This window comes from Eublepharis macularius, chromosome 10, assembly GCF_028583425.1.
Source record: "Eublepharis macularius isolate TG4126 chromosome 10, MPM_Emac_v1.0, whole genome shotgun sequence".
Taxonomy (NCBI): domain Eukaryota; kingdom Metazoa; phylum Chordata; class Lepidosauria; order Squamata; family Eublepharidae; genus Eublepharis; species Eublepharis macularius.
In genome coordinates this window covers 91334844-91346396 of record NC_072799.1, presented here as the reverse complement: position 1 = coordinate 91346396, position 11553 = coordinate 91334844, and the positions used below count along the sequence as shown (strand labels likewise).

The 11553-nt window shown below is 41.7% G+C and overlaps 1 protein-coding gene across 2 annotated transcripts in view; it reads right to left on the bottom strand.

Moving 5' to 3' along the window:
• Window positions 1-8084: 8084 nt before the first annotated feature.
• GABRA2 (gamma-aminobutyric acid type A receptor subunit alpha2) overlaps window positions 8085-11553 on the bottom strand; it is a 140882-nt gene continuing 137413 nt past the window's right edge. For both annotated transcript variants that reach the window (XM_054989924.1, XM_054989923.1), the window contains one exon: window positions 8085-8465. In XM_054989924.1, the coding sequence (XP_054845899.1) occupies window positions 8157-8465 (309 nt within the window). In that variant the 3' untranslated portion in view covers window positions 8085-8156. The remainder of the gene's footprint in view (window positions 8466-11553) is intronic.

Sequence of the window (11553 nt, the reverse complement as noted above, 5' to 3'; positions counted from 1 at the left end):
ATTCAGACACGTCTTTCAGCTAAGTACCCAGTTTGGGCAAAATGTGAAACAGGCTAAGAAGAAAATGCTTTACAGAAAACAAGCTGAACTTGTGGCAACTAGGACATTTTTATTTTTTGTTACCTGAGGAAGCAATGCAGAATGCAGATTCCTATTTTTGTCAGTAAAAATGAAATATAAAATCTGCACCATACATTACATTAGCAAAATAAATAACGTGCCACAATTTTCAACAGTAATATATTGATAAGTCATACAAATATGCCCGTCCTCCTCTTTCCATATGTATATATGAAATAATAGCCATTCTTTGCTAAGATGTAAAATCTGCTGAAGATCTCCAAGCATTCTTTCAGCAGTTTCCCAGGATTTCAGCTCCTTTCTAATTCTCTCCTAAAGTTTCCCATTTTTATCCGTTATTCTAGCAAAAACGACCCGAGTGGAGAAGCAAGGGTCTAACTCTAAATTGTTCTTTGGTATATGATCTTAAAGATGCCACATGGTGTTGCATGCAAAGAAAAATCTTTTTAACCAGCACCTCGTCCAAGAATCCACTGAACAATGAAAATAAACAACAGTTGGCTAATACACCTGTCACCCGTAGGCTAACTCTTACCATGATCTTTATTTATTTATTTGTTTGTTTATTTATTTGTTTGCTTGTTTATTTATTTGTTTCAAATTTCTATTCTGCCCTCCCCGCGAGCGGGCTCAGGGTGGATAACAACATATTAAAATACAATAAAAAATACATCTACATTAAAACATTAAAACAAGTGTATTAATAGACATTTAAAACAGGATTTAAAACAGGATGGTGGACAGCCTTCACAGGGAGGATTAAGATTTTATACACCCCTTTTTTCAAGTCGGCGGAGGCCCAGCCTCAGCCATATGCCTGGCAGAACAACTATGTCTTGCAGGCCCGGTGGAAGGATAGTAGGTCCTGCCGGGTCCTGATTTCAGCAGACAGAGTGTTTCACCAGGTGGGAGCCAGGACCAAAAAGGCCCTGGCTCTAACCAAGGCTAGGTGGGCCTCCTTGGGGCCAGGAACCACCAACTGCTGTTTGTCCCCTGATCGGAGCGTCCTCTGGGGAATATATGGGAAGAGAGCTTCCTGCACCTGCTTTGCACCGGCTGCAACCCGGCTGGCCTTTGTGGGCTCCTCCTGATTCTGCTTCATCGTCCAGAGGAAGCCTCTGCGGTTCCCCTCCCATGGGATCAGGTCCGCCTGCCTCTCTCCACCGGTGCGTGGCTCTCCAGAAGCCCCCCCCCCCCCGACAGGTTACGCAGGCATGGTGTGTGCGAGGCGTGGGAAGCTTCCTAAGCAGGAGGGGAGCCCCGCCCCTAGTTTGCTGCCAGCGGCAGTGCACCCCTTCCAGCCTCTGCTGCTCTCCCCCTGCTCTGTCTCGGACCGGAGAGCCACACGAGATCCTGCAGGAGGCAGGGCTGCTCAGGAAGCTTCCCGTGCCTCGCATGCCCCATGCTTGCTTCGCCTGCTGGGGGGCTTCCGGAGAGCCAGGCACTGGCAGAGAGAGGCAGGCAGACCTGATCCCACGGGAGGGGAGCTGCAGAGGCTTCCTCTGGACGATGAAGCAGGGGCAGGAAGAGCCCACAAAGGCCGGCCGGGCTGTGGCTGCTGTGAAGCAGGAGCGGGAAGCTTCCTGAGCCGTCAGTAGTAAGAAAACATGCCTAAATTTCCCATCTAAACTTTCGGAAACCTGACACATGCCCAACTCCTGTCAGGCGTCACTTGTAGCTTGGCTCTTATTTTTAATGCCGTTCTGGGAAGCCTAATAGCCTTAATCCAAATCTGATACCAAATAGTTTTGGTTGTCTTGGTTGTCTTTTAGGCATTAATGGTAGGGCAGAAATGTCGCTCATACATATTGTCCAACCATAATATTTACTGACAATTATGTGAAACCTTTTTATTTACCATATTTTATTTTTGTTTATTAATTTTTTATAACCAGGGCTTAAACTTTGGCCAAATACTGCAGAAATAAATCTGGTAAATAAAGTGAGTACTATATTTATATGATAGTGCATTTATTTAAAACATAAATTTCATGCTTGTAACATAGGCAGGTCATTTTTTTTTAAACCAGTTTTAAAATAAACTATTAAAAACACTCAAAATGATCAGGGAAGGAGGTAGAAAACCCTTGCATCCTGTTTGAAAAATAGTCGTTCAGAGAACTAGAAGCCTTACTCGGCCCTATGAGTTGCCACACCTACAAAGAAACTTTTAGCAAGAGTGTTATAACCCTAAGCCAGTACAGCCATTTAAGTGATCTCCCTCCGCGTTCACAACTGCTCTGCTTTACAAAAGCGATCACTACCAGATACAAAAGCGCTGTATCACACAAGACTATGTGGGCTGGAACTGGATGAGGGGTTTTTTCCCTCCTTCTTTTGAGGTAGGCTTGCCGTTTAGCTGCTCACAGTGAGTAAGCTCCTGTCCTTGAGACACGGAGGTGCAGGAGAAAAAAATGGCTGGAAAATGGCCTCCATAGTGATGTTCTAAGGATATCTTTACCATAGAGACTGGGGCAATTCCTGGGGAAATGACACAGCATTGTCCTCAAACTCCACCCTCTCCAGCCACTGCCCTCCAAATCTCCCCAGGCATGGCTGGTGGAGAGTGCTGTCAAGTCATAGCCAACTTATGGTGACCCCTGCTGGGGTTTTCAAGGCAAGAGACAAACAGAGTTTATGTAGTATTAAATTCAAAAGCTATTTGACTAGATGATAGTGGGAGAAAACGAATGATGGGTGTGTAGCACAGAGTACAACAGCTCTTTCCTATCACCTCCAGAAACAAACTCTTTAATTAGATCCAAAAGCCTCCTTCCATAGACAAGAGTATTCCCTGCGAGCGGGAGGGAATTCATCCTTAGCTCTCTCCCACTTTCTGTCTGCATCTTTTGTTACACAGTAATGAGTGCCAAAGAAGAACCTGGGGAAATGCATCAGCTAAAGACCATCATAAATTCAGATTAACCATATCCATACAACCCCTGAAACTAATACTTATTTGCTTCACATCTACAATATGCTATACATCAGTGCCTGCAATATCAGTGCAACTACCTGCAGAGAGTAATATGAAGCAATAATCTGTTATACACAACCATAGTTCATGGACAGCAGCCCAGGATGGATTCATACCATTCACAGCACGCAGGGCACAGCTATAGCTTGGAAGGTGAAGCCACCTTTATCTGGCTGTAGCTACCCAAGTCAGGTTATTATTATATAATTTTGAGGCAAATATTTTTCTTTGAGGTATGCTTTTTCAAAAAACAATCCACCACCCCATTCGCTTAACCAGGAATGGAATGGACATAATGAAAGATAGGGTTCATCCTTTCTTCCTTAATGTATTGATAGTGGTTTACTATGGTACATTTAAATATTATTTGTGTTGCAAGTATATGCAATATAGAAGTGAAGCCTACTCTATGCAAGCTTATTAAATTCCATGTGATCAAACGTTGTTAACTACCGGATCAAATGCATCAAACTGCCATTTTAGTGTTACACAAGTCTAGATATAATAAAGAGTGATTTGAAACTGACAACTTTGGCTTGTGTCTGTTCCCAAAGCTCCTGATCATTTCAGTTGGCCCGGGATTAGGTCCTGTGTGCAAGCAGCGTTTACAGAACAGTTATCCTCATGCAGGAATTACTTTATGGTATCACACTGGTCCAAAGTAAGAACAGAGGCTTCAATGTGCAAGGTATATAAGTAATGTTTATGGGTATGGTGTCTTTAAGATCATGTATCCCATATATAGTTCTCATGTCTCCTCATCTCCCAGCCCATTTCTAGAAGACCTTTCTGACTTAGGTTGCCTGCAAGGAGGGAGAAGGGAGTCAAACTGCCTCTGTTCCCTCTTCTGATAGGACCCAACAATATAAAATACAATCCTCCTCTTTATTTAATATTTTGCAAGTGCTGAGAACTATCAATTCCCGTGGAAATTAATGAGAACACAGAGCCGTTTGCACTAAATAACCACACAGTACAGCCTAGCAGCCCGCTCCAAGTAGGGTTTAAGTGTTACATTCCCAGATGTCTCAGCCCACTGAACCTCTCTGACTCTCAGACCTATTATGAACCAGCCGATTATCTCATTAATTGAACAGGTCTCCCTGAATGCCTGCTATGTCTTGGGGAAGTGTGAGGGTCTTCAAAGTGGGTAGCTAGGGAGAAATTGGGGTACTCCCCAAATGCGGCCCATCTATAGTTAATTCAGTTTCCTCCCCATGAAGAGCAGGTTGAGAACGTAACACTTAAAAAGGACAAGACAATGAAAGCACAATGGGCCCTCCGTAAACTCATCCTGGTTGGAGCCCTTGGTCCAAAAGGGAAGATAATAGTGAAGAAAACTTTCTACATTACCATTATTTACAAATGTACATATTTATATATTTATTTGTACCTGGACAGTGTAGCATTAAAGGGTAAACTTATAATTTACAAACAAAACATTTTTAGATATTTTTATCTATACCATGAAGTTCTCTTTTTATTGCTCACCTTTCATTCTCATACAGTTTTATCACACTATTGCACACATTTCTGTATTATGCAGAAGATCTACATTTATATATAAATAGGTATGAAAATAAGGATTTTTCTATATTCATGTTTCAAATAAAGTGCTTGTTTTTCAACTACCCTTGATGAAAATCAGTGGAATTCATTTGAGGGGGTTAAAGGAATACACCAACCGGTTCAGTCCTTTCCACCTTATCTCATCATAAGAGAATACCCTTTTTCATCATCAGAAGAACTGTCTCCTCACCAATAATTTGTGACCTTGCTATCGATATTTCTCATGCAAAGCAAAGACCAGAAATCACACCGGACAGAAACAAAGAAAATACAGAAAAACCAAAACAGCAAAGGAAAAATACTGTTTGATTGTTGTGCATGGTGTTGTTTCCACATCTTAAGGTAATTAAAATTTGTTTTAGAAATATTTATACAGTGTTGCTAAAGTTCTGCAATATCTAGTTTATGCACTATACTCAAGTACTGTACAAAACTGCAGTAAATGACACTATACGACTACACTGGTTTCTACTATAAAGACACCGTTGCAAAGGTGTATCTGTTTTTTTTAAAAAGGTCAACTAATAACTGCTAATATGTATGTGAGTCAAAATACTATTGAGTGGGCAAGTACATTATTAAAATCTAAATACAGTATACAATGTTGGTGATAAGATTTACAGTTCTTTCAGGGGCATAAGGAACATTTGCAAAGGTTCCTGGGGATATAGTTAATTGATAAGTATTAAATGTCATACAAAAAATTTCAAATAGCAGCTCAATTTTTTTGTTTCCATTTGTATTTTAAGTACCGATGACACACTGAAGTTTTTAAAAAATAATGTTCACTTCTTAGCAAAATCATTTCTAATATATAAAGTTGTAAATTTATGCCAGCAAAATGTAAAGTTGCAATTTACAAAAGCAGCAGTAATCATTTAATGCGTAAGGATGCCCTCAGGAAGCATAAATCAGAAAACACTATTTCCAGTAGCTTCTATGGACATATAAACGGTATGAAGGAAGCATTTTCTTTAGATTTAAGGCAGATTTCTCTGAAACTGTAACTTGGAAAATGTGAATCAGGAATTCTTATATTTCCAATGTACCGAACTCTGAGTAATATTTGAATGTTTGTTCCTGACATTTGCTTATCAAAAGGGTTTACAAGATGGATATATATTGGAAATTGCCTTATGAATGGTGTCATTTGTTCTGAGATTAGGCTGTATCAAGCATTTGGTATGCTATTCTTCATAGGATTTTGAGAAGCAAATTGTTCACACGAGTCATTCATACAACAGGGATACGCTTGAATCTAGTATTTATGACAAATCATCCCAGATCTCAAAGTTATGTTTTCTTAATCAGCTCTAGTGAACTTGTTCATTGCAGGGCTTTTTTTCTGGGGAAAGAGGCGGGGGAACTCAGTGGGTTGCCCTTGGAGAAAATCATCACATGGCTGGTGGCCATGTGACCATTTTCATGAGGTCCCGGAACTCCGTTCCACCGCGTTCCAGCTGAAAAAAAGGCCTGGTTCATTGACTGAATGAACTGCATGAGTGACCCATCACAGGTAGAACACTGCCAAATGAACTTCCTCGCATCACCTCAAAAAGCAATACTCTTCAGTGAATCGGTTTATACATTCCACAGCAAGTCATCCAATGCACAGTAATTAAGAACAGAGATGTACATGCATGCATAAGGCCGTCCTGAGCCTGCTCTCATGAAAAATTCAAAATTTATAATATTTGAAGAGAAGGGTATTCTTACTGCACACCAACTGATTAAAAACATTCGCTCTTACTATTTACACCCCTGATTCTGAATTGTCATTTGGAAGTAAATTCTTCTGATTTTATACCATTGCCCTGAAAATGAGATACCCTACCCAGGGGGCTCTGTCCCACCTGTCAGACAGAAAAAAGCGGGGGGGGGGGGGAGAGAACCAGACGCAAGGTGAGTTTATTAAGACTTTTTTTATTGCTATGCGTTTTATTGCTATCGCTATTGAGTATTTCAAGTTTCACCTGAAACGATAGAAACTTGAAATACTCCTTAAAAGATCTCCTGTCAAAGCTCAATAGCAAAATGCACAGGGATAAAAAAATCTTAATAAATTCTTTCACCTTACATCTGGTTCCCCCCCCCCTTTTTTTTGCCTTCTGGTGCAGCCACTGTTTCTCCACGTGTCAGACAAATGCCACTGTCCATTTGCACCCATCAGAACTAAACAGCTTTAGAATGCCAAATGGGAAGTTTCATATAAAGCGGTTAAGGGAAAACAAGAAGAATGTGAGGTGAGATGGCATTGCTATTAATCAGCACAGCTTCTCTTTGCAAGACTGACACTTATTACCCTTGACAAAGGGCTGCGTAATCCAAAACGCATCAGGGGGTTTATATAAGCAGAACACTGGGAAGGGGCTGGGGTTTTTTTGGAATTATTATCAGTAATCAAGGGTAGCAGTGGTTATATGTTGTTTACTTTGGTGCAACACAGCTATTTTCAACAGGCAATGTTGATTGTCTCTGTAGTATGGTGGCCTTGATTCGGATGATGCCCAGTTTTCGTCATTTCCCACACTAGTATTGTGCAAGTGCTTGTAGATGACACTTGGGCACGGGACCAACAGAAGGTGGCTCTTAGAGCAATGGTCAGGGCTTTTTTTCTGGGAAAACAGGTGGTGGAACTCAGTGGGTTGCCCTCGGAGAAAATGGTCACATGGCTGGTGGCCCCGCCCCCTGATCTCCAGACAGAGGGGAGTTGAGATTGCCCTCCGTGCCGCTGAGGGCCATCTCAACTCCCCTCTGTCTGGAGATCAGGGGGCGGGGCCACCAGCCATGTGACCATTTTCAAGAGGTTCCGGAACTCCGTTCCCCCGCGTTCCCCCTGAAAAAAAGCCCTGGCAACGGTCATTGGCTCTGCTGCACTGACAACGGGACTAATGTTGACATGCGTCATCTTGCACTGGCAGAAGTTCCCTCTAGCACCAACCATGCTACTGATCCACAAAGTTCAACTCAAAAGTAAGGGGGGGAAAAGCTAACCCGGACATTCCAAAAGCTCTGAAATGTAGCTAGCGTTCCTAATGATTGTGAATAAGAGAATACTTGAGCTCATCACACATCTATAATATTTACATGGGCATGGCTACCATAAGAAATTATTAATATTATTTTGTTAAAAAAATCCCTCTCTTTTAAATGATAGCTTCTTTGCATTAAAGTAGAATCAGTCATTTTATAGAAAAATATCTTAAACTTTAAATTAAAAAAATAGTGTTATTAAATAGTCATGTAGGACCATATATAGTTGTATGGATATAATTCAGCACATTCTGACCTCAGTTTAGAAGGCGAACTCACATGGACAGCAGAGAGGAGTATATTTGCCATGGGTGCTATCTGTTTAAAGATTGCAGGAATAAACTCTGCCTACCTCATTTGGGAGATACACAGATATAGTATCTATATACATTCTGTACATATTGGTTCACAGATTAGCAGTTATTAGTCGTGCTATACAAAGGAAAACAAATCTGATTATAATGATGCTATACACCCTCAGCAGAAAATTAAGGTCTTATTGCGCTGGAGCAAACCCGTGTAAGACAGGTTCCCTGTTGAGATATGTAGCCCAGTACACTAAGTTGAAAGTACCAAATAAAACTGGAAAGACTATTCTTGACATCCTGTCGATTTTACTAACACTGTTGAAGGTTTTCTTTGCTTCCTGTGGCTTCGCTTCTGGCTTTGCCTTGTTTGGCTCCGAAGTGGTAGCGCTTTTGGAGATTGTCGGGAGAACTGAGTCCTTGGTGATATTTGGTGCGTAATTGGCCACTGCCACTGCATAGGCATTGTTTTTCTTAATTACAGATGCTTTTTCTTTTTTCTGTTGAAAGATGGTAAGCAGTTAAAAGAGATTGGCTGTGTGTGTGTGTCAATATATCACCATACCTTTGACAAATAAGACACGTGCAATGAATCGGGGCCCTGATCTGGATAATCCAGGTGAGTCTGATCTTGTCAGATCTCAGAAGCTAAGCAGGGTCAGCCCTGATCCATACTTGGATGGGAGATCACCAAGAAAGTCCAGGGTTACTATTCAGAAGCAGGCAATGGCAACCCCCCCCCCCCCGTTCATCTCTTGCTTCGAAAACCTTATGGGGTCCCCGTAAGTCAGCTGTGATTTGAAGGCATTTTATATACACACACACACATGTACACACACACACGATGAATTTGGACATTATGATTGTAGTCCAGTGGCACCTTAGAGACCAACAAAATTTCCAGAGTGTAAACTTTCAAAATCCAGAGCTCCCTTCTTTAGACACCTCAAGATGAATTAGAATTACACCAGAGTAGGATGATTGGCTCAAGGACTGGTGCAGTTCATGAGAGCCAGTTTGGTGTAGTGGTTAAGAGTGCGGGACTCTAATCTGGAGAGCCGGGTTTGATTCCCCACTCCTCCACTTGAAGCCAGCTGGGCGACCTTGGGTCAGTCACAGCTCTCTCAGAGCTCTCTCAGCCCCACCCACCTCACAGGGTGATTGTTGTGGGGATAATAATGGCATACTTTGTAAACTGCTCTGAGTGGGCATTAAGTTGTCCTGAAGGTCAGTATATAAATCTAATATTATTATTATTAACAGAAGAAGTGCAATTGAGAGATAAGATAATTTCTGGGAGAGCAGAAAGAGGCACGATAGAGACATTGGGTTGGATCCCGTGGCTCTGTTCCCTTAAAGGCTCAAACCAGGGGCTGCGGGGTGTGTGTGTGTGTGTGTGTCACACTGGGAGGACCTACCTTGTGCATGCACACGCTCCTGATCGCTTCCATGTCGCACCAGGAAGGACATCATTCCCAGCACGAAGCAGAAGCAACAGGTCACACCAGGGGTCGGTTAGGTAAAAATTGGCCCCAGTCTAGCATTGGGGGCTGATTTTGACCCATTTGGCCCCTGGAGCAATCCCATGCTTCCATGCCATGCCAAGAATGACATAATTCCTGGCACAATGCAGATGCCATCTGGAGTGCACAGGACCCGCTTGGGGGGGGTGGGGTTCAACTAATTCCTGCACCTTTCCCTCTGTCCCCTGGGGGAACGGGATCCCTAGTGATAATCCACTTTAGAGTTAAATAGGCTTAAGGCCACAGATTTTAATCCATGCTAACACATGCACATTTATCCTGTGTTCAGGTTTTGATTTTAATATCATCTTTCATGTACAAACTTACAGAAAACATATGCATATAAACAGGTTTTCTCCTTACACACAATTTAACATCCCAAGCTTTGGCATAACTGGCTTCTATCATAAATTATGGTGGTGTTTTTTGGGTCACTTGCAAGAGGATTTTCAGTTTAACTCCTTTATTGATTATCTGTGCAAGGAGGAGTATATGCATGCTCTCAATACACACACACGCACATATATAATTTTTATAGTGCTCTGTGTATAGTCAACTGCCTTGGTGGCCTTGATTGGGCTGAAAGCTGAGGTAAAGATCTTTTAAATAAAATAAATAAATACATAAACTAAAGTCTACGCAAACATAAGTACAATGCCAAGCCGAAATTACTTGCTGCTATCCAGGATCTTTGGTGGCAGCCCTGAAAAATGCACCTCTTGTTTTGGGACTCATTACAAAAAATGTTTGTATATTTGTTTATCTTTTCTTCACTTGTCCTCAGTCGCATTTCCCTCTCAATAACACAACCAAATGTGACTGGCTATAAATTTATTACTGAAGTCTGCCAGTGTCATCCTTTCATAATCATCACATTGCTTGCAAGGCTACAGGGCTGGATTTCCTATGTGACAATTTCAGAAAGGAGAAATGAAGGAGCAGCTGTGGAAAGCAAGGCACTGGAGCAGCAGAAGCTGAAGTTGAAACTCACAAATTTTCACTGCAACTCTTAAGTAATCATTTTTATAAAATGTATTTAACGATCCCATCCTTATGAAGCACTAAGTACCAAAGCCTTACCTGGCTGAGAAGCTGACAGAAATGTAGCACGGCAAAAGGAGGATGTGAATTCCTGGGGATGCCTGATTAACAGTCATCCGGTGGACGTTCAGGTCACAAGTGCCTGATCGCTTGTACCAATCTTCTACAGGTGTTAGCAACCAATGAGCAGTCTACAGAGACAAATTTGCCTCCCCATGGCTTATTGTTCAGCAATGCCTTATGCAGCAAGGTTAGTACAAACCATTTTCTGCAGTATCACAGATCTGCACATCTGAAGATTTTATGTATAAGAAATATGTCTGATGATTTCCCCCCCTTTTCTTTGGCGGCTCTGTCCATAAATGACTTAAGCCAACTTTCTAGTGGCCCCCTCCTTGTGGAACAACCTGTCCCCAAAGGTCAAGAAAGCTCCCACTCTCCTAGCTTTCTGCAAACTGTGCAAAACCGAATAATTCAGGAGGGCCTTCTTACACAGGTAACAGAGCTGTGCTGTAAGGAAATGGTTCAGAGAGATGCATTGGTAAAAGGACAGGTATCCTATTGTGTACAATCTGTTGCTGCTACTGGATAGTGCCACATTGTTTAAGATGTCATATCAATATGCTTACGCTTTGTTTCAGCATTTTTTCCAGCCGTGTATCAGATTTCTGCTGTTTTCAAATTTCTGCTACTATACTGCTTGTTGAATGTCCCAGTCATTTATTGTATTGATTTATACTATGTAATCAGCCTGTGTAATCAGTGAAAAAGGCAGACTATAAATAACGTTAATAAATAAAACGTCACATGAATTGCCTTTGACAGCAACCGTAGCTGAAGCTGGTAAGTGGATCACAATGTTTAAATCTTAATTAATGTTACATTTTACATACACCTAAAGCTGTAATTTCAAGTTCTGTACTGAAGCTCTTTTAGCTTCAGAGGGCCAAGCTAGAAGTGACAAATTACACTTGAACAGCAAGTGAACAGACTCACGTGTATTCCTCCCTGTTCACTTGCGCTC